At 39.7% G+C, this 27673-nt stretch overlaps 1 protein-coding gene across 1 annotated transcript in view; it reads right to left on the bottom strand.

Moving 5' to 3' along the window:
• HAO1 (hydroxyacid oxidase 1) overlaps window positions 1-24409 on the bottom strand; it is a 65589-nt gene extending 41180 nt beyond the window's left edge. Inside the window, exons 1-2 of the mRNA XM_022556498.2 lie at window positions 24117-24409; window positions 17067-17218 (exon numbers count right to left, since the gene is read on the bottom strand). Of these exons, the coding sequence (XP_022412206.1) occupies window positions 17067-17218; window positions 24117-24253 (289 nt within the window). The 5' untranslated portion in view covers window positions 24254-24409. The remainder of the gene's footprint in view (window positions 1-17066; window positions 17219-24116) is intronic.
• Window positions 24410-27673: the final 3264 nt, after the last annotated feature.

Below are 27673 nucleotides of genomic sequence, written 5' to 3'. Positions count from 1 at the left end.
ATAATAAATATATAAAACTGACTGTGTGACCCTGGGTCATTCGACTTACCTGTGTCCCTGCCATATATCAAATGTGAGTAAAAGTCATCCAAGTGACACTTACAGGGTGATGATAAGAATCAGATGACATGCTGTTTATAAAGCTACTCTGAGAGGTTAAAATGCTTTCATGCTTCTCGAACTTTAGCAGGCAATCAAATCCCCTGGAGTATTTGTGAAAACACAGGTTGTGAAAAACACCCCCAGAGTTTCAGATTCAGTCGGTCTGAGATGGGGCCCAAGAATTTGCCTTTCTAACCAGCTTCCAGGCGGTACTGATGCTGCCAGGCCCTGGACCACACTTTGACATTTAAATAGCATTGTCATTTGATAGTAAAACTCTAAGTTCATCTGGTAACAAAGTGGATTTTGTTTTTGATAAATGTTACTTTTCCTATGTCATTGAAGGTGTTTTTCATCCCTATTTTTCAGGTCACAGGTCAGATAAAGAAGACTTAAGCTGGAGATTATATTATCTATGGGTTACTAATCTGTTTCCTCCAAGTGTTCCTTTGAGAATTTCTCTCATAAGGACTCATGATTTGCACAATATTGTCCAAAAAGACCACATTTTAAGCAAGTAATAATAAGTAGTGATATGTATGAACATCCTGAACCATAGTGTTATTTTCATTGAGTTGTAAATATGGAAAATAACTCTAGGTCATCCAGTGCTGTTTGGAACAAACACTAGAGGACAATGATTGCTGGGATCAGAATCTCCTAACTATCAATTTACCACAAAGAAAATGTGTCCTGAAGAGGATGTGGCCTAAGTAAGGTCACAGATAGATGGGCAACTGAGTGAAACAAGAACCCAGCATGTCTGACCACTCCCACAGGGCAATGATTTTCCTAGAATTCCCAGATGCTCAGAAGACTCCCCTGGTATCAAATATGGATAAATGTACTCCTCCAATCCTTCAGGGCCATGACACCCAAGGGACACCCACAGTTTTCCATATGCCTGAGGGACAATACCATGGCCAGAGTTCTGTGAAAGCATGGAAATTTGGAAACCAGTGGGTAAGACCTGCCATTGGTTTCCAGGTGCAGACTGTGGCTGCACAAAGTGGTCCAGCTAAGAGGACTAGCACATGATAAGGCACCTTTTTGTAGTTTATGAAAAGGCATCATGCAGGCAACAGCAGCTCTGCTAATAAGGATCAAAAATCCTCAAACAGATCTCCTTGAATTCATAAGAAATATCTACAGACATTCCACACAGATTGTTAAAACGCTACAAACCAATGCACCAATGATATTTACTTTACTTAAACTATCAAACTAGCAGGAGGCTTCAGCCTTAACAAGCATTTTGCCCATTTCCCTTGGGTAAGCATGTCTGGAGTAAGGTAAGGCCAATCTGTGCCATCTGGTTCCTGAGTCTTCTGGCTTTGATACTAGTGGTTCCTGATGCTATTGGTGCTTGAGGTTCATTTTCCAAGATTAAATAATACAGGACTGAAATTTTGAATCAGGGTCCCCCCAAATTCTAAGTTACCATTGTTTCCAGGTATAGGCATTCAATAAATACTTGGTAAATTAACAGGTTTGCTCCAAGACAGCCTCCTGGATGCAGGGGGAATATCAGAGTCTGTGTTGACATATTATGAATTGAGGCTAAGATGCTACTCCCAAGAGAGAACAGGAGCAAACCTGAGATGGCTCCATGTTTCTTGGAACATATATTACCAATGTGCTATGATCCCCATTAGCTTGTGATTATTTGCTGTGATAAAGAAAAACATTACTCTGAACAGCCAAAGCAATCCTGAGAAAGGATTGAGCAGAGGAATCAGGCTCCCTGACTTCAGACTACACTACAAAGCTACAGTAATCAAGACATTATGGTACTGGCACAAAAACAGAACTATAGATCAATGGAACAGGATAGAAAGCTCAGAGATAGGGCTTCCCTGGTGGCGCAGTTGTTGAGAGTCCGCCTGCCGATGCAGGGGATGCGGGTTTGTGCCCCGGTCCGGGAAGATCCCACATGCCGCAGAGAGGCTGGGCCCGAGAGCCATGGCCGCTGAGCCTGCACGTCCGGATCCTGTGCTCCACAACGGGAGAGGCCACAACAGTGAGAGGCACGCATACCGGAAAAAAAAAAAGAAAGCTCAGAGATAAACCCATGCACATATGTTTACCTTATGTTTGACAAAGGAGGCAAGACTATACACTGGAGAAAAGACAGCCTCTTCAGTAAGTGGTGCTGGGAAAACTGGAGAGCTACATGTAAAAGAATGAAATTAGAACACTTCCTAACACCATACACAAAAATAAACTCAAAATGGATTAAAGACCTAAATGTAAGGCCAGACACTATAAAACTCTTAGAGGAAAACACAGGCAGAACACTCTATGACATAAACCACAGCTAGATCCTTTTTGACCCACCTCCAAGAGAAATAGAAATAAAAACAAAAATAAACAAAAGGGACCTAATGAAACTTAAAGGCTTTTGCACAGCAAACGAAACCATAAACAAAACAGCCCTCAGAATGGGAGAAAATATTTGCAAATGACAAAGGATTAATCTCCAAAATTTACAAGGAGCTCATGCAGCTCAATATCAAAAAAACAAACAACCCAATCCAAAAATGGGCAGAAGACCTAAACAGACATTTCTCCAAAGAAGATATACGGTTTGCCAACAAACACATGAAAGGATGCTCAACATCACTAATCATTAGAGAAATGCAAATCAAAACTACAATGAGGTATCACCTCACACCAGTCAGAATGGCCATCATCAAAAAATCTAGAAACAATAAATGCTGGAGAGGGTGTGGAGAAAAGGGAACCCTCTTGCACTGTTGGTGGGAATGTAAATTGATACAGCCACTATGGAGAACAGTATGGAGGTTCCTTAAAAACCTAAAAATAGAACTACTATACAACCCAGCAATCCCACTACTGGGCATATACCCTGAGAAAACCATAATTCAAAGAGTCATGTACCACAATGTTCATTGCAGCACTATTTACAATAGCCAGGACATGGAGGCAACCTAAGTGTCCATCAGCAGATGAATGATTAAAGAAGATGTGGCACATATATACAATGGAATATTACTCAGCCATAAAAAGAAATGAAATTGAGTTATTTGTAGCGAGGTGGATGGACCTAGAGTCTGTCATAGACAGTGAAGTGAGAAAAACAAATACCATAAGCTAACACATATATATGGAATCTAAAAAAATAAAGGTTTTGAAGAACCTAGGGGCAGGATAGGAATAAAGATGCAGACATAGAGAATGGACTTGAGGACACAGGGAGGGGCAAAGGTAAGCTGGGACGAAGTGAGAGAGTGACATGGACATATATACACTACCAAATGTAAAACAGATAGCTAGTGGGAAGAAGCTGCATAGCACAGAGACATCAGCTCGGTGCTTTGTGACCACCTAGAGGGGTGGGATAGGGAGGGTGGGAGGGAGATGCAAGAGGGAGGGGATATGGGGATATATGTATACATATAGCTCATTCACTTTGTTATACAGCAGAAACTAACACAACATTGTAAAGCAACTATACTCCATTAAACATGTTTAAAAAAAGAAAAAACATTGATGAATTACATCCACTGTTTTCAACACAGTTTTATGTTAGAAGGAGATAAGGGAGCCTGGGATTTGCAAGAACCACTCACAGAGACAGTTGAAAATTTTCTTACCTCCAGTAAGAACAGATCTAAGATTCCATTGGTACATACCAGCATGACAATTCAGCTTGTTAAAATATTGAAATACTTCCATTCCTGTTTGTAAATAACCATGGCTCCAAAGTAAATGACCCCTCTTCCTGAGTCCCTTCAATGTGACATCTCTCTTTTCTCTCACTAAGGAGTCTCTGGATTCCCCAAACCCCACACACCCACACAATCCAGCAATTTAAAGGCTGGTGCCTGGCAGAGCTGGGTACGTCCAGACCACCATTAGAGCACTAGAGAAAAACATCTGAGCATCTCTTGCAATTGGTCAAAGTCTTTGCTCTACTGGTTGCTAAATATTTCAAATATCACCTTGGCCTCAGAGGTAAACATGTGTCCTTCCAGCTCATATTGTTCTTTGGGGGGCAAAAATTATCAGCTTTTGAATTTTGTAAACCACCTAGTGTAGTCAGATTTTGTTGAGAAATTCTAATTCGAGTTATCCTAGTCTAGCGTCAAAAGCTCAAAATTGTTGAAGTCCATTTTCTCTCCCTATTCATTTTCCACAATGAAACTCTCACCTGCTCTCAAAAGTAGCAACTGTCAGATTTCATTTTACAAAGGGCAGGGGTCAACTTTCATAGACCTCCATTCCCAAAATGTGGTGCAGCAACAGAAAACTCCAAAGCACGTCGCCTTTTCCCAACTCCTGGCAAAATGGAGATCATCTCTGAGGTGATAATATTGTAAAGGCAAGGCCTGGCTCTTGCCCATGATGAGGGTCCCCAGTATTTATCCAAGTCTAAAAATCTTGGCTTTCATAATAGTGAGGGTATCCTAGAAACAACGTACCCAGGAGGCTACACCATTAAGTAAACATTGATCCCATATGACTATTTCCTTACTTCCACAAGCTCTTTGTTTCATCATCCCTAAGATATACCTTCAAGGATAGACACCTAAACTTTAAATGCTCTAGATATATTCAGACTCTGTTTATATTTGACATTTCTTTTTCTTCTTTATTTAGAGGCAATAGGAATACATTATGCCATTGCTATTAAAAATGCATATCACTCACACACACACACACACACACACACACACACACACACCACTAAAAGAGACACTAGTAAGGTTTTGGACCTTGAAACATCAAAGATAAAACCCTATAAATGACCTACGTGATAACATCTATCTCTCAGAAAGACAAGATCCAATGGATTGAGAGTCAGAAGGCCTGGGCTACAATCCCAGCTTTGCCAACTGAGGCACATTTCATCTGCAAAGTTTGTCTAACCACAGCTGCTGCCCTGCCCACTTCATAGTGTTGTCAGATGGTCCACTGAGACAATGTTTGTGGATGTTTTCTGGTAAACTCTAAAGCTAAACAATTGTAAAGGGTTAAGTGAGAGAATGCCTAATACTATTTGGGAAAAGAAGTTCTAGATAGCTTTTTAAATTTTCCGAATTTTGCCGAGGACCTGGATTTCTCCTCATTATTCACAATCTTCTCAACACACAGCTTTCCTCTGCAATGGTTTTGATGCGTAAGACACTCATTTATCCTTGCAAATATATGGGCAAATTCTCAGTACCTGAAGCAAGAAAGCACTTAAGGGAGAGAGGAAACTTCTCCAGGCCAAGGAATTCTGGGCTACGGCTGATCATTTCCATTAATACATTCCGAGGGTGTACATCTTTTTGGAAAGTCAGGGACAAAACAAAAGCAAATAATCTAGGAGGTGTAACAAAAACATGCATTTCCCCACTCCTCATGCCTACCCTTTATTTGCCTACAGACTTCCATGGAGAGAACTGTGTGGTAAATCTATGCGGCTGCCAGCTTTTGCTAAGTCCAGCCATCAAGCAGTAATACCTAGAAGCAATGGTTTCAAATTCTCCCTACACTTTTTGGTTTCTCTCCTCTTTTATTTGCAATACAACTGCAAATATAATGATATGGAAATAATGAGATTAGTATCATTGTTTATTATCAGCTATAACCCCTCCTCCAACCCCAAAGTGGGCTATGGGCTAGTGGAAAATGTTGGTGCATTGCGTTTAACAGAATAAAAGTTATCCTCAGACCTATCCAAATGAAGTTTCTTATTAGAATTAAATCACATGCCCTAGGCTGGGGAAATGCTTCAGGGTTTGCAATAATCTGGCATAAGATCAAGTTAATTCTTCCTCCCCAGACCACTATTCAATAGAAATAACTCAGTTTCCTACACTATGAAACCTGTAATCAACTACCAAGGTTTACATCACTTCATATTAGATATGAATTCAGCCACCCCTGGGGTTGATGCAAATGCTAAACTCTGATGTTTAGCGATTTGGCTGGGCTAGAACAGGTAAATAGCTTTGCAAAGCAGCATGAGCTGGCAAAATCCTCCCTGTGGCTAAGGAATGCAATTGTACTTCTAAATTTTGCCAAGGTTTCATTTTACATCAAGCCTAATAACAACATTTATTTCTAATTCAGGTAATCTGGATGTGAAGTAGAGAAGACAGGAAACCTATTGTGGCCTTAAATTTTAGGCATGCTAAGTCTGCCTGTCCCAATTCTTTAATTGAAAACTGCTTTGTACACGTCTCTCTTGTGTATCTTAGAGTCTGCTTCGCAGTTCCTGCTCATTGCAGGCAGTCATCACGAAATCAGCTGGCTCTCAGAAGGTCTTAGAGGATCTTTGGATGAAAATGATATTCATGCTACACCCAAAACTCTTTCATCTTTGAGGATTTAAGTTATGCCTTTGGCTGGGAACCACCAGAAACTTTCATTCCAAGTCTTTGTCCAGTGCTTCTCAAGCTTCGACATGCACAGGAATCACATGGGGCTGTTGATAAAATTCAGATTCTGACTCAATAGGTCTGGGATAGGACTTAGATTCTATATTTCTAACAAGCTCCCGAGTGATGCTGATGCTTGTTTCGTGGACTATACTTTAAGAAGAATGAAGTAGATATCTTCTTTCACAAGGACTCATGCAAGTTAATTGGATATATCTGATGGCCTGAGTAATGACAGGACCTTACAGGAAACAGGGGGGAGAAACTGACCAGTGGTGTAACGGTGGGTAGCAGCTGGCTCCTGTCTTGTCAGTTGCCAGCCACATACTGCTGAATCTTTCTTCTCCATTGTTGTCCCTCTGGAGAGGGGCACAGGTACCTTTGCAACATTTTCTTATGCATTCATCTTTTGCTAGATTTAAAGTCAAGGAACTAAATTGCATTACAGTAACAACCTCTCAGCACACTTAACCATTATCAGACATATTTTATAACCTTGCTTATCCAGGATTTTCCTAGCTTCCTAGATTTCAAATTCAAGGCAAAATTAAGCAACAGAATAAAAATAAAATGACAGAAGATGAGGAAAAAGAAGATATTTCTCTAAGTTAAGAAGGCACAATTTACTAATATAAAATAGCTTCCAAATGTTTAATGTCAGCACCAACAACCTTACACATATAAATAAGCTGCTGAATCATCAAATAAAACTAAAGTTCATCATGCTAGGCTTGACAAGGGAGAGAATTATAATACATTTGAGAATGATGTTTATTCACTACCACAAAAAAAAAAAGAAAAACAACAACAGAGAAAATGTAAACTATTAGTTATCAATGGGAGTCAATGTCTGTTATCTGGAACATTAATTCATGTGGGATAAATCATATATCCAGATTAGAGCAGAGCAACTAAGCAATGTGCTACTTTGGGTACAGATTATTTCCTTGAAAATAACTTTCCTATATGGGAAAAGTGAGTTAAGCTTCCAAAATTATGTATTTAAAGGAAAGGGGATAATATGATGAAAGGGCCCAAAGGAGGTTTTTTTAGGTGCATTTGATTAAAAAGCTCCTGCAAAACTTAGTCACCAAAACAGCTGTGCTGAAAATTTTGCTGAGAAAACGCATTTTGTCCTCTGCACAGGAAGTCATTATGTAATGGGGAAAATATGCAATGACAAAGTACCAAACAGTTGTGTGGTTCTAAACTCAGGGTCTGACACACTGAAGTGCTCTCATCCTACCGTTTACCCTACCAGCCAGTGAGTGGGTCTGCCTTTCTTTGCACAGGAACTATTATTACACAGGTTTGTTAAAGACACAATTAACATTATTGTCTTAATGTCTAAAGTTATCATTGAGATTACCCAGAAAAAGAATGTTCTGAAGTCAGTCATCTAAGGGAAGAACAAAACTTCTACTATAATCATGAGTGCAATACTTAGAAGTGGTCAAACAAATATTCATGTACGATTTAGAAAATTTAACCGATTTAAATACTGCCCCAAAAGGCCAAGAAACCAGTGTTTTCATGATGGCTCATTGTCTGAATTTGGAACAGTAACCTTGAGCAGTCATAATGTCACTACACCTCAAGAACTCTTTTTCATTGTATGGAAATATTTTCAAGGAACAGTTAGTCCAACGACATCTTAGCCCTCCCTTCCTTGCTCCTACTTTATCTCTGGGGCAGAATTCTGCAATAGACAAAAACATTAGCTTTACTATACCGATTCCCAGGTTATTATTCTGTCATTTTATTGAGTCGTCAGGTCCTGTCATAACTGGCTGATGGCATGGAGATGACACCACAGTGAGATGCCTTTTAACGATGGTTTCAAGGAGTATCAGGTTTGCACGTGGTGACTTCAATCAACCTCTCTCAATTTAACAACCTCAGTATTGGAATATATATGTCAGCCTCTGACTTCTCACTGTCACATCTTTAAGGTCACCAGGCACACTAATAATTTGAGAAGAAGCAATCTCATGCTCTTGAGGAAGCTGATCAATAGCTGAAATTCTGGTGCAAAATACTAGAAATTATTTCATTTGATGTTGGTCTTTAAGATAGCTGGAGTCTAATTTTTTAATAGCTGTTTTGGATTAATGAAGTTTGTCTCATTGCAAAGTGATTTCAACACTGAATCTATCACTTTTTGAAAATTTTTATATATGAATTATACATTTATATATATGCATATATAAGATGTCCATAATCATTAATATATATGTATATATGCATGTGTATGTAGATGTAACATGTGTGAGTGTATGTACAGAAAGAGCATGTCCACTGACTTTTTTTTTTTCTTTTTGCGGTACGCGGGCCTCTCACTGTTGTGGCCTCTGCCGTTGCGGAGCACAGGCTCCGGACGCGCAGGCTCAGCGGCCATGGCTCACGGGCCCAGCCACTCCACAGCATGTGGGATCCTCCCGGACCGGGGCACGAACCCGTGTCCCCTGCAGTTGGCAGGCGGACTCAACCACTGCGCCACCAGGGAAGCCCCTACTGACTTTTGATTATTGAAAAAGAAGGTCCAGAACACAAAACTGAGATAAAAGAGTTTGAAAATAAAAGCAAGAAAAGGTATGAATTGATTTTTTTTACTACAGTGATGCAAAGAGATATTCCCTTCCAAATGTTTAACTAATGTAATTTGGACAAAGTTTTAGTGAACTATCCTTTCTCCTTTATTCCTCCCTACTTTCGTTTCTTCTCTGTAAAAGTGATAAAATAATGGATGAAGACAAATAACTGGGTTAAACTCTAGAGTGAAACAGATCAACAAACCTCATCTTAACCACTCACCAACACTAGACATTGGTCAAAGGTGTCCTTCTCCTCCACTGTCAACTGAGGAGAATGATAAATAATAATGACCTCACAGGTCTACTGCGAGGATTAATAATAGGGATGAAAAGTCCAAGCACCTGGTGCATAAAAGGCACTCACCTCAGAAAGAGTAAAATTTAAAGCAAATCTGGTGCTTTTCCTGGATTTAGATAAAATTAAGAATAATGGTGATATTTTCCTTGTAGGTATGCTGAAATGTATATCTACTTGATCACCTAGTACAACACATAAATATATCAATAAAGCTTTCAAAAATACATCGTTTGGGTCTGGAGCAAAGGAAATGACAATTTTTCCTGCTGAATGGTCTTTCACTCAGTGTTAAGGTTGATCACTTAATCTCGGAAAATCCAGAAAATTCAACAGCTAAAGCTCTCACCTACACCCTAATTCAGTTCTTTGGGGTCTTTGTGTTACTCTGCAATCTGTTCCACCTGCACCTTAATAGGTGGCCAAGTCATAGCTGAGTCCCAAAACTTCACTTTGGAATGTTCTGGCCTTTTAGGCTCAAAAAGAAAGTGTTTAGACTTAATGGTTTTATGACCCATCAAATTCTGTGTGGTAGCCTCTAATTGCATCCAGGGATAGGAATTTCTTTTTTAAATCTTTTTTTTTTTTTTGACAGTTTAATAAGAATTTACTAATATGCCGAGCATTCCTGGAATGCATTAAGTGGGTTTTAATTTTTCTCTATTTGAGGTCCCAGCACTCCCTCATGTGGCATTTGTCCACATAACAAGTCAGAAGCAAAAGGATAAGTAAATATTTAATCTCTTTTTTTCTCTTTCTTTTTGATTTCCCATGATTAAATGGAGCAAAAGAGCTAATGCATACCTCCATGGAGTACAAAATAAAATTTTATTACAGCTACTGTGCATAAAACCAGAGAGATTTTCACCATAATGTCCTAAAAGCCTCAATGCTATAGTAAGCATTTTGTTAATTGGTTCTTTGAGAAATCAGAAATGTTCTACTTATTTTGCAAGATGGAAATTTAACCTAATGAGACCACCTCCCTTATGTGCTACTAGCATTTATGTTTATTATTGCTATTTTCTTCAATATGTTAAATATTTTGGAGAAATGATTCTGTATTCATCCCTGAGGCTTATGTGAAGGATAAAACTTAAAAAAATCAAAAACCAATCTAGTAGAGTTTCAAACGCTATGCCATTATAAGTAGAGGCATTTATCTGACTGCTTAAATATTATAATAATGGTCAATTATTAAAATGTTGACTAAATCATCCACTGCAATAAATCTCTTATTCATAAAACAATGCATAGCAAACTGCTCTCCACTGAGTGTTTTCTGGTTATTTTCCTTCCATCTTAAAAGAGTTTTAATTTTCATTTGTTTAAAATTCAAGCCCCTTTATTTACGCTCCTGAATTTTGCACAAGGCTCTTATTTCCTAATAAGTTTCATATTCTGTGGCTTATTCCATACTCTCAAAACTAAAAGGATAAAACTGTAAAAACATAGAACACTTATAGTAAATATTCCAAGACTATAGCATACAGCTTGCCTTAGGGATCTTGCTGCAGTTAATGACATTTGGAAATATCAGCAACTGACCAGGGTATTATAGACAGCATTGTGTAAGTGATTAATAACCCTGAGCAAGGTATTTAATCTCTCCAAGCCTCAGTTTCCACATGCACAGGAGTCATAGAAAGATCCTCAGGGCTTTGGGCTCACACATTTTAAAAGAGTGGTCAGGGATAGATGAGTTAATAAATTCAAATTGCCTGGCACACATTAATTGCTAAATAAACGGTCGCTATCATCATTTTCCACAAGACTTTGAAGTATCACTTTTAAAATTTATGTAAGCATTTATTAAACACCTATTTGTTTTCAGCAAGATCTAGAGATCAGTAATTATCTGATCGTTCTCTTCTATCCCAAGAATGCAGTTTTGAGAAATGAAAATCCAATGTAGGCAGATGCTCACTCCATAGTCTATATCCTCCAGGGCTGCCATAGAGTGGAAAGTAAGGGAGAGAGGGGGGATTTCAGCAATGTCAGGAGGGGCAGGTCTTGACTTTGGTCTCTTTTTTTGTATTTGATGACATCTTAAAAGGGCACAAAACCAGTTATTCGTATGCTGAAAAAAATTGTAAAGATCATCTACTCCTGTTGGGAGTTTTATGCTTTTGAGTATTCTTTTTGTTTTTGTCTTAGCAGCAGAACTTTTTCTTTAAAGCACTGTTCTTTTCAGTCCCAACAAGCAACACAAGTAGCTGTGTGCTCAGTGACACACTTAACTTCCTTGAGATCATTGGAAACAACTCCAGCCTCCTTGCAACACCAGAAGTGAACCACTGATCACATGTAAGCAGCTCACTTTATCAGTGAGGAAACATAATCCTAGAGAGTGAAACTAGTTAGTGGTGAATTTCCACATAAATCAGATGCCCCAGCTGGACAGCCCAGGGGACAGTTGTAGCCCACAAAAGTATTTGCCTTGGCCCGCACATTGTTGCTCCAAACAGTGTTTTAAAGAATTTTGATTTATTTGCCAACATTTAAAAACCAGGACATTGCACATAAAAATCAAGATTTCTGGCTTCTCTTAAAATTTTTGAAGATTTGGCAACCACCGCACATCCTCACTCCCATGGGGCATCAGTTAGCTAGTGCCAAGATGTGGCTGCCCTCCTTCAATGGAACCTGCAATCTAGGTTTGGTACCCTCTCCACCACTGAGCTTGCATTATTGTTTTCTTAACTTCATCCCTCCTTGGACATTTACATTACCAGCCTGGCCCTTAAAGTCATTTTTTGAGGTTCCTGCATAAAGCTTAAAACAAAAACATCTTTAACAAAGTAAAAAGAGCAATTTTTTACTCCCACTAAGATATTATAAATGGAGTATACTTTTCTGAAAGTGAGTTTTTAATGTATGGGAGAGAAATATTTTAGGGACTTGGAATCTCAGGGGCAAATAAAAATTAAGCCCCATTTTGGGAAGCTTTTCCTAGTATTTATCTCATGTGACCCTCACAAGAGCCCCTAGAGATAAGATCTCTCATTTAACTAGGGTTGCCGGCTGTAGCAAATAAACATAGGATACCAGTTACAAATGATTTGGTTTTTATCTGAAATGCAACTATAACTAGTTCCCTGTATTTTATTTGGCAACCCTATACTCGTTGCCATTTAGAAAATGAAGAAAGAGTAGCTCCACTGGTCACTCTACAACCACACAGTCATGTAAAGAAGAAAGCTCTGCTCTTGGGCTTAGTTCAAAATGCAGACATGTCCTACAGTGGTGAGGAGAAAGGCCAAATGACCCCTGAAGTAAGTCTCTGTGAAGAAGTCTGGAGAACCAGCTGCGAAGGCAAGACCATGGTACCACAGCAACTTCCAGAACTTTCTAGAGGCTCATTCTAATTATTCAGGCCAGACCATTCCCTGGGGATTTGATTTCACCTACTCTTACTGACCAGGCTAACAGGAACACTTTCTCCAGAGACGGCTTCTAACTAACCCCTATCCTCTGAACTTGGCCCCAGTTTCTCCTTCTAGCTAAGGACAAAGACCCTGGAAAAAAGAAAACCTGATTAGGGGCCAGATAATTAGGAGGGTGGGAAAAAAATCCTCCACAGCAACATCCATCCATAGATCTCACAGTTTCCCCAAGGATCAGGCTAGCTTGAGAGTTTCCATATTTGGAAATGATAGAGTAAACCAAACATCAGCTGCGTAATTCCATGTTGATTTTCTGAGTTTTGAGAAAAGAAACCGGTGTCTACCAAATACGTGTGTTCCTCCACTCTTCCTTAAATTTGCCTGTGGCTGTACAAATATTCAGTTAGTCATTGTCTTGGTTTGCATTCTTCCAGAAACTGACAATGAGACAATGCTATGAGCCTGAGTCTTGTATTTGGGAATGAGGGCAAGGTGAGCTGACGGAGTAGGAAAGTGAAAGAGGGGTGGGAGGCAGCCAGTGAAGGGTGTGCTAATGGGCAGGTAACTTCTGAAGGCAACTCGGGCTCAGTCTTATTAGGGAAGCCCTGGGTGATGGGATTAGAAGATGCTTCAGTTACCCTGATCAAAGAGAGCTGAGGTATTTATCCACCAGCCAGAGAGATGCCCTTCCACTCATCCACTTCCAACCATCACCCCCATTCATCAGCTCCTGCTGCCAGAGAAAATGTTAGGCAAAAAGCTGCAGGTTCTGATAAAAATGGGAAGTAATAAGGGAATATATCCTGGGCACCAATAGCATCTGTTCCAGGCACACATTCTTTCCTTCCAAGTAACCTATCCATCCCGCCATCAAAATGTATCAGCCAAGGAAGACTCTTTGTTATGAGCTGATCACCACCTGTTTGGGGGATTAATCTTAATATTAAAAAGACCATCAATCCATAAACAGTAATTGGAATGTCGGAGAAAACCTTAAGAATGTTGAAACCCTTGAGGGATGATTCTACCACAAATCTGGAATATAAACAGTCATGTCACTGCCCTGACAGGAATGTGTTCAGGATCTTGGCTTCTCCAACCTGGTGTGTATAACCTTTCATTGCCAGTTCCTCTGCGTCCTCAGTGTCACCACATCCTCTTTGTTCTGCCTGTTCTACCTTACGCTAATGTCTATCAAGTATTTCAGTCTCCTGCACTCCCCCGGCGAGGTCTGCTCTGCGTGCACCTTAAGTGACAAATTAATTACTTTTAGGGAATGTGATTTACAGATACATGGGCTTCCCTTCATGATACTTATGGGATTTTCTGGAAATTAAAAGCAGCACAAGGTGGTTAAGAGCCCAGACTATGGAGCCAGACTGCCTAGGTCTGAATCCCATCTCTATCATTTATGAACTGTGTGACCCTGGGCATCTGCCGTGTGCCTCTGTTTCTCCTGTATAAAATGGGCTTAATAATAGTACCTACTTCTTCGGGCTGTTCAGCGGATGTGATGTTTTGTTTTTGTTTTTGTTTGGGGTACGTGGGCCTCTCACTTCTGTGGCCCCTCCCGTTGCGGAGCACAGGCTCCGGACGCGCAGGCTCAGCGGCCATGGCTCACGGGCCCAGCCACTCCGCGGCATGTGGGATCTTCCCGGACCGGGGCACGATCCCGTGTCCCCTGCATCGGCAGGCGGACCCTCAACCACTGCGCCACCAGGGGAGCCCGGATGTGATGTTTTAATACTTGTAATGTGCTTAGAAAAGTGCCTGGAACATGGTAATCATTTTATAAATAAATAACTCTAAAGGGATAAGACTCCAATAGGCATTTAATAATGTTTCATGGTTAGTGCTAGAAGGAAATAATGTTAGATAAAACAGTACTGCCTAGGCTGTCAAATTATACTTTCTAAGTAACCTTTCTTCTCATTTTTCTTTCCACCCCACCCCCAGCAAAAGTAAGGAGCCATCAGAGGTGATTTGGAGAGTAAGTCCTATCAATTACTAACTATGAAAACCTGCTTTCTATGGAACTAGCTCTTTGCCCATAAAATGGGGACAGTGACACCTGTCAAATAGCAAATAAAATGATATATGTAAAAATACTTTACAGGCTCCAGGGCATTTTACCAAGTGAGCTTTGCTTATTGCCTTCTTCACTTCCTTTCGTTCACTTCCACTCCATGGTTCCTTCTCCAGTTTTCTCTCTTCTTTTAAATTTAGCTTTTATTGGTCTCTTCTTGCAAAATAATTCAAAGAAAATTGTATACATATGGACCAAAAATAAGAAGACTATAGAGTCAGGAATAGTCCCATCACTCATAAATAAAAATTTGTAAAATGTGATCTACGTTCTTGGTCTTCAAAAATAAATATATTATATGACCTTATTATTGTTTGTAACTGCTTTTTAAAAATTATTATATTGTAACATATTGCCATGCCACTCAACTCTTTCTATAATATGATTTTTAAGTGTTTAGCCCATATTTATGCATCCTATTTTTTTGCAACCAATCTCCAAATATGGGACATTCGAGTGTTTTCCTGACTATTTTCTTAGTAAAAATAACAGGCATGAAAATCCCTGCAAAGATGTCATTCCTCAAAATCATAATTATTTCCTTGGCATTCCTAGAAGATATTTCATAGCATCACTTGGAATTCATATTTTCAAAGCTTTGATACATAGTGTCAAATTATTTTCTAAAAAGATTATTCTATTTTTCACTCTTCCTACCAGTATTTGAAAATGCACATTTTCAACAATGCGTGTAACCTAATCACCCTATCTAATATTAAAATAATAATTTGATATTCAGAAAATAAAATTATCATAATTTTATATTTGATAATTATGGATGGGATAAAATTTGAATATTTTTCATATATTTATTTGTTATTGTTATGCCTCCATTTGTGAATGTCTTATCTGTCTTTTTTCAGTTACATCTTTTCCTCCATTTTTGGGTTATATGTTCTTTTATTATTCAAATAAAAGAGCTCTTTACACAGGAAGGACATTAACTCTTTGCAGTCTCATTTTTCAATTCTTATTAGTTGGTCATTTGTTTTAAATTTTTATAGATATTTGAGAGTGTGGAAATTTCCATTTTTGTGTGTGTGCTGATTTGTTTGCTTTTGTTTCACTGGTTGTTGTCTGTAACATTCTTGGAAAGTCCTCTCTTATCCTAACTTTAAATAGACTGATACATTTCCCTTTTTTCCCTCTCCTTCTCCATATTTCAGGATTACTGTAGACAAATGGCTGTGGCCACACTTATCTGTGTGTGGTCCTAGAATTAAAGGGACTCCAGACTCTAACCTAAGTCTCTCTAGCACAACCTCACTGTGTCATGCTGACAGTCCAGGCAGTATTTTGTGAAAGACATTTCAAGGAGGGAAGTGAATCCACAAGATCCTTAATTCTTAAAATTAAAATGTTTTAAAATAGTATTTAGTTCCTGCTCTTTGGTCCTGAATTTCCTGCCTTGCTCAGCATCAAAAAAAAAAAAAAAATCAGATAGACTTCATTACCAACTTTTATATGTGTTTCTGAAGCAGAATGTGGGGAGATTTATCACTGCACATATCCTTTCAAACGTTCATAGTTGCTAGAGGACTGGGAAGTTAATAAATTAGCCCTAATTAGGAATTTCTGCATATCGTATTTGAATTTCTCATCATTCCCTCCTAAGGCAGTTGGAAATGCTCTACTGGGAATATAACCTATCAGTAAATGAATCATGGTCCAAAACCATGGCAGAAAACACAACCAACCAAGTCACTGCATTTGCTCTTTGATGGTGAGAATCATGTGGTTTGGGGGAAGGAGCAAGGGCTTTGAAATTAGATAGCCATGAAGTTGAGTCCATCTCTGTACTGCCTAGCTGTGTGACCACGGGTGAGTCCATTTCTCAGACCTCGATATTTTGAGATATTGATATTGATACTCATAATACGACTAAAAGTCATTGAGCCACAACTCTGTGCCAGGCACTGTTTTAGGTACTTTATATATGTGAACTCAGTTAATCCTCACAGTAACCCAAGGAGGTAGGTACTATTTTTATCTCCATTTTACAGCTGATAAAACTGAGTATCTTGCTAGAGTCGTACAGCTAGAAGGTAGAAGAGCAGGACGTTCCAGAACAGGCATTTTGATGCCAGTCAATGAGCTTAACTTTTGTGAGTATAAAGACATCCAGGGAAGTGTTTGCTTGATGCATACAGAGAAGAGAGTTGCTAAATATTAGCCCATTTCTGTCCCTTTGAGTGAGAACCTTGTTCCTACCTCGCACAGTTGCAAGCTCCCCATCCACGTGAGCCATGCACTGCATGGCAGTAGCCCCAACACAGATTGGCATGCTGACTTTCTGCCCTAAAACAGAAGTCGACAGGTCTATTTCAGCAACGTTCCGGAGCATTCGTGGATAAAGCTTCCACCTAGAATTTTTGAAAAAGAAAAAAAGTTTTTAGAATTTCAAAAGCATAACCAAAGCTTTGACATTAATTTGAGTTAGAAAGAGAAAATATTCTTCTATTTTTCCCAGCAAGCAAAGTCCTTTACAAAGCTCAAGGAAATGCGGTAAATCTTAATTGTTAAGATGGAGAGTTAACAATAAGATGAATAATAAATTTCTCAAGCCATTGTTCTTAGTAAGGTATAATTAACATTTTATAGAATTAAACCATTTGAGTGTACGGTTTTTTGCCCTTTGAGAAACGCATGAAGTTGTGTAACCAGACAATCAAGATCTAGAACAGTTCAGTCATCCTGAAAATTTGCCCCATTTCGTTTTGTAGTGAAACTCTCCCCCATCCAATCCCCTAACAACCACTGATCTTTTTTTTTTTTGTCCCTATAGTTTTACTTTGCAAGAATATCATACAAATGGAATCATATATAGTCGACCCTTGAACAAGGCGGGGGGCGGGGTGGGTGGAGGGGGTCAGCCCTTTGCACAGTGAAAAAACTTTACAGTCGGACCCTCCAGATCTCCAGTTTCACATTCACGGATTCAAGCAACGATGGATCGTGTAGCACCGTTTCAGTGAAAAAAATCTCTGTATATGTGCACCTGCTCAGTTCAAACCCACTTTCAAAGGTCAGCTCTAGTATGTGGACTTTTGAGTCTGGCTTCCTTCACTTAGCCTAATGCTTCTGAGATTCACCCATATTGCTGCATGCATCAATAATTGTTCTCTTTGGTTGATGACTAGTATTCCACTGTAAGAAGGTAGCACAGTTTGTTTATCCATTCTCAAGATAAGAGACATTCGGAATCTTTCAACTTGGGGTGATTGTGAATAATGCCACTATAAACATTCACTTAAAGGTTTTTGTGTGAATATAGCTTTCATTTCACTTCTTCCAAGCCATTTTCAAGATGGTATAGAATGGCATGGAGGTTAGATTAGAGTTTAAGAAGATATCCTATGTCTACTTCAGCAGTATTTTTTCTTACAGACAGTAGCTTCAGGGAACTACTTTTAAAATTTGATGTGGTTTCTTCAAAATCCTTGATCTGAATTCAGTATCCATTGAAGTATGATGATAAGGGAAGTTTTTATTTTAGTTTAATTGAGCATTTTCATGAACAATGTTATTTGGCAAAGACAAGTTTTTGGCTTGAATTTTTGACCCCTGAACATTATCTTAAATTACTTTTTCTGTAATACTTTTGTGTAGCAATGAAAGTTACTAACAAACCAAGAATCAAACTAGTAAATTTTACAGGAAAACTAGTTCTCTTTTCTCTCAGCAAAATTTGTGTCTCTTATTTGTTCAGGATTATTTTCTCCTCATTAGTAACTGATTAAAACTGAAAAAAATACAGCCCCATTTCTAATGAGCACTAAGGCAATAAATATGTGAGTACACACATATACGTACCTAACTAGCACTTACCTTTCAGGACCTAGATTTAACTCTGCTTCTAGATAGATCAAGATTTTTTAATAATACAGTGAAGTGTGATTTAGTAAGGGAGTCACCAAAATAAATTGAACCTCCCAAGTCTTAACTGAAGCTTACTTCCTGTAGCAGAAGAAGTTCTGTCTTCCTGTTGCCTTGAGGAATAGCTAAGGGTCTGTAATATAACCTTTCCTCACATAATAAAGTAAAAACATCCAGCCCTTGCAAGCATAATAAAGAAGTTTAACTGTGATTTCTCTGCAATTTCTTTGAACATCATAATTGTCATGATTTTCTGTCACACCACATGCTCTGCTGCTGGAAGTCTTTTCTTCTCGACTGACCCTCACAGCGTAATTCTTTGATCTCCATTCTGATGGGGGAAAGGCAGAAGCCTTGAAGAGAGTTTTTTACTACCAATCATCTCTAAGTGTATTATTAGAATGAGAGAAAAAGATTTAATAGCAGCCGTTGGCACGCTGGCCTTGGAAGGCATTAATATTTACATAGAGCTGAGGAAACAATGAAAGCTTTTATGAAGCATACACACAGAGCTGCGGGGCATCAGCCGTGTGTGTGTGTGTGTGTGTGTGTGTGTGGCAGAAAGAACATTTTCAAATATCCAGTTCCCCTTTTTAAGGCAAGGTTCCCCTTTTAAGGCAAGCTACTTCCATCTCCAGGCAGTAGCTTTAGGCTTGTCCACGAGGTGGCGCAGTCACTTAAATAACTGTTCTTGCTTCCCACACACGTTATTTCCTGCCTTGAGGATGGCATTACAGACACCCGTCAACAATTGCACAAAATGCAATTCCTAGGCCAAATTAGATGAGATCAATGGAGTGGGAAATGTACGTTCTCTAGAAAGTCCTCCATATTTTGAAATTTTCCAAAGAGCGATTACAACTAACCTTGTCAGGTAATTCCAATAGCTCTCCAAGCCCCACCCAATCCCATCCCCCAATTTAAGTGATTTTTTTCCACAGTCTTACATAAAACAGTAGCTGACTATAACCTTGGACTCTGCTCTTATGGGACCTCCACTTTGGAAAAAGTTATGAAGATTGAAAAAATAATCGAGCCAATTGAATAATAAACCTCTTTCATAGGTTTCCTGAGTTAAAATAAGTGGGGCAAAAGGTGGGATCCATTTTGTTAGGGAAACCACTGACTGAAACAGCCTGCCCTGGCCAGGCCCAATAGTAAACACTTGCATGAGTTTTATTAAACAGGAGGTCCTGGTAAGGAACGCGACAAGCCACCATCAACCGGAAGAATTCAGGAAAAGTCGAAAGGAGAGGAGACTCCAGTGATCTGTCCTACCAACTTCCCAGAATCCTCCTCACTGGAATCCATCTTTGCTGAGTGATGCGTGCGCCACCAGGAAGGACCCTGAGTCAGAATGATTGGCCAGAGACAACCCGGAAACTAATTCCATCACCGTAAAACCCAAGACTGTGAGCCACGTGGCAGAGCAGTCCTCCTGGGTTCTCTTCCCCTGATGTTCTCCGTCCGGGCGCCCCTTCCCAATAAAGTCTCTTGCTTTGTTAGCATGATTGTCTCCTCAGACAATTCTTTTCCAAGTGTTAGACAAGAGCCCACTCTCGAGCCCTGGAAGGGGTCCCCCTTCCTGCAACATTTTCACATCCAACAAGGACCTTGATTTTAATTTATCATAAATCGGGTGATACAGTCCTCAAGAGGAGGTACACTGATGAAAGAAGACACCTGCTCATCACCCAGCTTTGAAGTCCTGTGCTGTTATTGAATCCCACCAACTCAACACACTGAATTAATAAGTCCAGTAAGATGATCATATTGCATCTTAATTTCTCGAAATTAGTTATTCTAAACAATAAAAACACATGAAATATATGTATAAACCTACAGAATGTGTGTATATATGTATATAAAATACACCACAGTATTTGTAATCATACTTTTTACCATTCATTTGTAATATCGAGAGATCTTTAAGAAATTTAACTGAATTATTATTAACCTCTGAGGCATCCTGGTAAAGGAAGAAGGAGGGCAGGAATTTAAGTCTGAAGAAAACACAGCATGGTAAACATATTTAAATAGTCAAGCCATTTTTGGAAAGGCTCTGTGTGTAGTTAAGTTTCAGAAGGCCTGTGGATCTCCTGAAATGGTATGTGTGTGTGTGTGTGTGTGTGTGTGTGTGTGTGTGTGTGTGTATCTTCAAAAAACAAGAGACAATTAGCTGCTTTTCATAATGCAAGAGAAAAAGCAGCTTACTTACCTGTTGTGCAAATGAGCTGAATGATCCTGTGACGTTTACACCTACGAGAAGAACACTGCCAGTGCCACTGGTAAGTGTAGATTGCTTCTCAAATATTAAAGAGAGGGAATGATTTCACTTTTACCATCTGTTATTTGAAAGAAAACCACACAATTTTCCGAGTCTCTAAGTGATCTGCGAGGGACGAGGAGAGCTTCCTTTTCTAATATTACAGGACTTCTAAATACCCAAATCAGAGAATTATATTCCACCAATGATAATTTCACAAGAAGCCGCAAAATATGTGCAGATCACGGTTTAGAAAGATACCCTGAGTTAATGTGTAAGAGAAACAAAGTACTGTTTTTTTGAAAATTAACTCCAATCAGGTCAGGCCCCATGAAACCTAGCAAGATGACGTTTTTCTCTGTTCCTGTTATAATTGCGATAGGAAACTGTTCTTCTGGGTGGTTCTATCTATTTGACTTTATTTGTCCTTTTTTATGTGGGGAGTGGACACAGTAGTATTAGAGCCCCAAGTCTTAGCCAGAAATACCTCCAAGCAACCATTTGGTCACATAAGTGGCCAGTGTCCCCAGAACTCCAAATCGTGGTTGTCAGGGCTGGGTACAGAGATAAAAGGTGTCATTGTGAATGACCATTTGCTACACTTGTGGCATGGGGAGGGGTATAAATGTCATAACTGTCTTTAAAATACTCTGTCATTGTGTCACAAGGGCTTATCTGAAGTTTGTTTATTTTGCCATCTTCATTTGAATCAAATGAGACGTTTCAGACTGATTGCCTTCATCCCATCAAGCCAAAGCCGCCACCACCTCTGCAGAACATCTATTTTTAGTTCCACGTGATCAGCTTGATGACACAGGGTGAGGACTGAAAGGCCACCCAGCAAGTTACACAGCAAAGGAGGAACTGGGATGTTAGATAGGCAATGTGTGCTGCAATAAAAACTCCTCAGGTGGTTGATAATAATCCTCTCTCCTCCAGAGAAAGTTGATTAATACATTTTTCCCTTCTTTAAAGCTGAACAAAATTGAATGATCAAGGTTCGTGGAAAAGGTGGCATTGAAACCTCATTCTCATTATCTGTGTCTTGACCCTAAATTACTCAGTACTTAGGCTGAGTAAGCTGAGAATACTCACTGCAGAACCATGTAATTCACAGAAGTTGTGAGGTACTTTTCCAGTCCACATCTTGGAAGTCACCAGTCTTCTGTGTCTCACCAGGTTTCTAGAATTTCTAGGGTTGAAGAGGTGTTCTGTCTGTTTTGCTACACCCCTTTGCTTCCTCTTAAAGGCCTCCAGTGGGCCAATTGTTTTGGGTCCAGTTTGCATCAATTCAACCCACCAGCACTATGGAGGCCCAAGGTCAATGTGCATCCACCGGAATGTAAGCTCCTGTGGACAAGAACTTTCTTCATCTGGCTTACTGCTTTATCCTCAGCATGTAATACTGAATCGAGCCCATTGAGAGTCTTAATGTGTGAGGTAATTAATCAACTAGCACGGGGTGAAGGGTGGTAAGGGGTGAGGAAGGCTGTGTATAAGTGGAGTAGGTGGTCACCTGAGCATTGTGCCCCAAGGAATGCTGAGGGACACCAACTCCATCATCCTGTCAAGGCCCTGAAATTTCCTTGGTTAAAATTACCTATTTGTGGGCTTCCCTGGTGGCACAGTGGTTGAGAGTCCGCCTGCTGATGCAGGGGACACGGGTTAGTGCCCCGGTCCGGGAAGATCCCACATGCCGCACAGCGGCTGGGCACGTGAGCCATGGCCGCTGAGCCTGTGCATCCAGAGCCTGTGCTCCACAACGGGAGAGGCCACAGAAGTGAAAGGCCCACATACCGCAAAAAAACAAAGTTACCTATTTGTGTTCAAGTGTTGCTTTCAGGAGACTACTAATAGACAAACCACATCACCTGGTGATGAGTTGAGATGGGCCCAAGAAGGGACATCTTCCAAGAGCAGAAAATGTTGAAGGGACCCCAAAATATTACAAAACAGTTGGAAAAAATCATGCAGAATTTTAAGCCGCTCCACTCTTTGCCAGCTTTTCCCTTCCCATAGCTCCCCCAGCGTCCCAGAAAAGATCTGAGACAAAGTCAAGGCTTGAAGGAGTTTTGGGAAGCCCCCCACCCCCTTTCACCCCACTCTCAGGCTCCTGCATGGATTTGCAGATGAATCAGTGCTGCTTGCCAGGACCCACCTTGGTTAGAATGATTTCATTTCTCCTAACTTACACATAGAAAAATGATTTTGAGTGATTTTGCTCTAGGCTAAAGAAGAAATGAGGAAGGCAGGCAGATTCTTTCCCCTGGATACTTTTTGCCTGTTTTCTTTAATTTTTCATCCTCCATGAGTGCCCGCGACATTTGCTGGCTTCACTAAAAGCTATTATATAAGATGAATGAGCCCCAAAGACTATAGTATATGGAGGGCTCGCCTCTCCTGCTCCAGCAAATAAACCATTTCCTAATTGCTGAGAGAAAAAGGGGTTTTCCTCCTTTAAAGTTATTTTGTTTCTTGTTTTTATTACAAATAGAAAACATAAACCATGATATCTACCATCTTGGGCTTTGAAATATGAAAGTCAAGGGAAAACTAATTTGGGAAGAGAGATGAAGCACTTTGAAGGAGAGATGAAACAGCAAAGTTGAAAGAGTAATGCTATATGGACAAACTGGAATCTAAGGTGAAAATTTAGACAATGGTAATCAAAATGAATGATAGTGGAAAGCCAGCAGGATGGGAACATCTGAGGCAACCATCCGATCTGGTTTGACCAGATAAGATGGCTATCTTATGTTTAATGTTAATAGTTTCCTACACCATAAAATAGACCATCACTGTCATACTCAGAGAAAAAGAAAATGGAGTCATCAGAATTTGTCACCATTTTTATACACAGTTAAATGTATAAAAATGTATGCATCCACATAATTTCAAGTGAGGAAAGTTAGGGTTAGCTTTTTTCAAGATTCCCAGGCTTGGAATATGTTCAAACAAGTTTAAAGCCCAACATTTCTCACAGCCCTATGAATTTCGCCTCTCTACTAAGCATAATATCTAGACAAATAATTCCACACCATCAACATTAAAGCTGAAAGATCTTGTTTTGATAGAATGTCTCTGTGTAATTTTTAAATATGATTTAAAAAAATTCTTACCTGGAAAATGCTGCAATATTATCAGCCAAGGTTTCCTGATCATTTGCCCCAGATTTATAATAGTCATATATAGACTTTGGAAGTATGGATTTAGCATGTTGTTCATAATCACTGATGCAAACAAGCCGGGTGAACATTTTCCTGTTGCGAACCCTGGGATATTTTTCTTTTTTTTCCCTGTGTTGCTTTCTACATCCTGACAATTCTGTTATTTGTCAATTATTAATAGACTTTTTCCAAAGTTCAGATTTAGTTTTCTGTTGCGTACATTAAGAGAGCAAACATATGCTTAGACTTTGAAATTTTATTTGCAGCTGTCTGCCAAAGAACAGGTAGTACACCTAAGCCACAAGAAGTTGGGTTGGGGAGGCAACAGGAGGGGATTAGGTGTTTGTCACATTAAAAAGGCAGAAGAAAAAACAAACAAACAAAAAAAAGGCAGAAGAATGAGTAAAAATTAAAAACCTAGAGAAGTACTTGCTGAAAGCCGCTCTTAACTCAGTTCTGCCTAAGGCTGCTTCTTCCGCGGGGCATGTGCCTTTGCTGCCTAACTGGTACTGGAATAGGCTGCCCATTCATTTTCATTCCATGTTTGGATCATGCACATATATGAAAAAGAGCTTATGAAATGAATGGGGCATGTGTTACTGGAAGGGGGACCCCTTCCAGGGCCCGAGAGTAGACCCTTGTCTAACACTTGGAAATGAATTGTCTGAGGAGACACACGTACTGACAAAGCAAAAGACTTTATTGAGAAAGGGCGCCCAGGGGGAAAGCAGCAGGGTAAGGGAACCCAGGAGAACTGCTCTGCCACGTGACTTTCAGTCTCCTTTTATGATGATGATAATCTCATTAGCTTTCCAGATAGTCTCTGGCCAGTCATCTTGCTTGTACCCATATTTGGTCTGACTCAGCATCCTTCTTAACTCTCCTCTTGCCTTCTTGGCTCGCACCTCTCAGCCAAGATAGATTCCAGTGCAAGGTTTCTGGGAGTTTGGCAGAACATATTATGGGCTGGAGTCTCCTCCTTCTTTTTGGCCCCTCTCGAATTCTCCTGGTTAGTGTTCGGCAACAGCACTGTGTTCCTTATCAGGACCTCCTGTTGAGACAACTCATGCAAGCCATTTATCATCATGCCTGGCCAAAGCAGGAGGTTTCAGTCCGTGGTTCCCTTACACATCCAGTAAATGCAGGGTGTCTACACAATATGAAACTCAGCCGATTATAAACATTTGGCTTTAACAAGGAACATTAAGGCCAAATTTACAGTTAATTCTTAGAACTTTATCTTGCTCTGGAGAGGATGCAAGCAAGTGCCAGTCCAAAAGATCATGTGATCTCAATCCAAATTTCATTCAGTCATGGAACGAACACCTGGAGCAGATTCATATTAGTAAGAAATGACTCAGAAAGCAATGGCTTTGACATCAGTTAGACCTGGTTTTCAATCTGGGAGCCCCCACTTAAAACTGCTCACGTGCTGTCCAGCAGCTGAATTCCAACTGCCTACACCTCTCTGAGAATGCTCTTTTAAATTTGGAGCCTGCTTTTCCATCCACATGGCATGCTAAAGTGCTATGGAATCAATGCCCCCTGGAATAATCCTCCACCGAGGGCTTAGTGGAATTGGTATATAAATACCAAATCCCTCACTCCTCTGGGGGTTAACTCGTAGGTGTGTGTTCTACAGTGCAGGCTTCAGTTGCCCGCAAGTGTTAGTAGGTTGCTAAGCCACCCTGTGTTGGCTGCCTTCCCTTACAATCTCACTCCCCTAACAATCTCACTCCCCTACCCTTTAATTTAATCAAAGAGCTGTTAGGATTAACATTGAATTATAGATAGGTTTATTCCTAAAGTTCACAAATGCTTACTTTTTGCTTCAGTGTAGTGATAACTAAATTGACCCTAAAAATACTATTGGAATGTGAAATTCTGTTAATATGTTAGGGGAGTTCTAAAAGAAATAACTCCATCGCACAGTTAACAAAATCATTATGAAAATTGATCTGAGATCTTACCTGCTGCGAGAACTGATTCAAAAGTTGCATATTAAAGCAAGACCTTTTATTTACATATTCATTTATTTGCAACTTCGACATATTAAAACTTTTAACACCTTGCAATTAAAGTAATTTTGATGCAGAGGCAATTTATCATTCTAGAATGAACCTTAAACAGGTCAAGTGCTTGAGAAAGTAAAGGAGATAAGGGCCAGTGGTTCCCAAAGGGTGGCCCTAGACCAGCGATGTCAGCCTCACCTGGAAACTTTTGTTAGAAATGCAAGTTCTCAGGCCCCTCCCCTGTCCTGCTGAATCAGAAACTCTACAGCCTTTTGTGCTGTAACAAGCTTACCAGGTGACTCCGATGTACAGTATGGTTTGAGAACCACTGCTCTGGCTCGATTGAGAGTAAAGGAGGATTTATTTTAAGAAGCTCGAATTAAAAGAAAAAGAAAAAATTCCACTCTCATCTGTACTATTGCAGCCGGCAGCTGATTTGGTGTACAAACCATCTTTGCAGATAAGCTAAATATAGTCCCCAAATCGTTTCATGAATCTCTTGGTGGAGAGAACTAAAAGAAGTGGGTGGAGTTTAGAACTGCTTCTGTTAATTTGTGATAATTACGTTGTTTAAATATCTCACATTTTTTCAGAGACAATACATTCTGTAAAACTCCGCTCTAGGCCTCTGTGAAGTGAGAAGCTTGTTCAAGCTGCTAAAGGTTGCACTTGCCCATCGCTGCCGACCACCCAATTTGGGAATCAGGATGGTAAATGGCCAGGAGATGGCCTCTGCTGCTGGATTTGAGCTAAAAGATAGAGGTGTTTTATGCTTTTTTATTTTTTTTTACACTGGACTTTCTTTATTCATGTCAACCCTTCTTAACATCCCAATAAAATGTTCAGCAGAATAATGCCTCTTACAAGGCTAAAAAATATTTCATTGTGAGTTTGTTAGCCGGAAACTGGGTTTGCCTCTTGGTGGGTGTTGAGACAATAGACAAAATCAAGCCAACGATCTGGAGAAGGAAGGATTTATTATTACTTGCAGAAAGTAAGGGAAGGTTTATTATTACTTGTGGAAAGTAAGGGGGTCTTTCCCAAAGCAGTGTCTCCCCTAACAGCAAAATTGGGGAAGTTTTTTTTTGGAATTTTATTTTATTTTTTTATACAGCAGGTTCTTCTTAGTTATCCATTTTATACATATTGGTGTATATATGTCAATCCCAATCTCCCAAAAATTGGGGAAGTTTTAAGCAAAGGGTAAAGGTATATTCATGAAGGAGCTGGAGCAGAGAATTCAGCATAGAATTAGGGCAAAGGTCGACAGAGTCCAAGTTTTAGTTGATTGAAGTTAGGAGGGTCAACTTAATCATTCCATCCTCCACCTGGGGGGAGGGGGGCTTAGTTCCTACAGAACTCAAAGATACATTATTACATATATCCCTTGAGGAGAAACTAGGACTCTGCTTTATCACTGCACTATTGTTTGACTGTCTTTTCTCTGTTCCTGCATTCCTTTGTTCCCTTGAGATCATTAATTACAGAGACCTTTTC

This window comes from Delphinapterus leucas, chromosome 15 (assembly GCF_059928025.1).
Source record: "Delphinapterus leucas isolate spDelLeu-1000000601 "Yukka" chromosome 15, BTC_Dleu_Yukka2, whole genome shotgun sequence".
NCBI lineage: Eukaryota > Metazoa > Chordata > Mammalia > Artiodactyla > Monodontidae > Delphinapterus > Delphinapterus leucas.
Note: the sequence above shows the minus strand (reverse complement) of the source record. Positions and strands in the feature narration are given on the sequence as shown.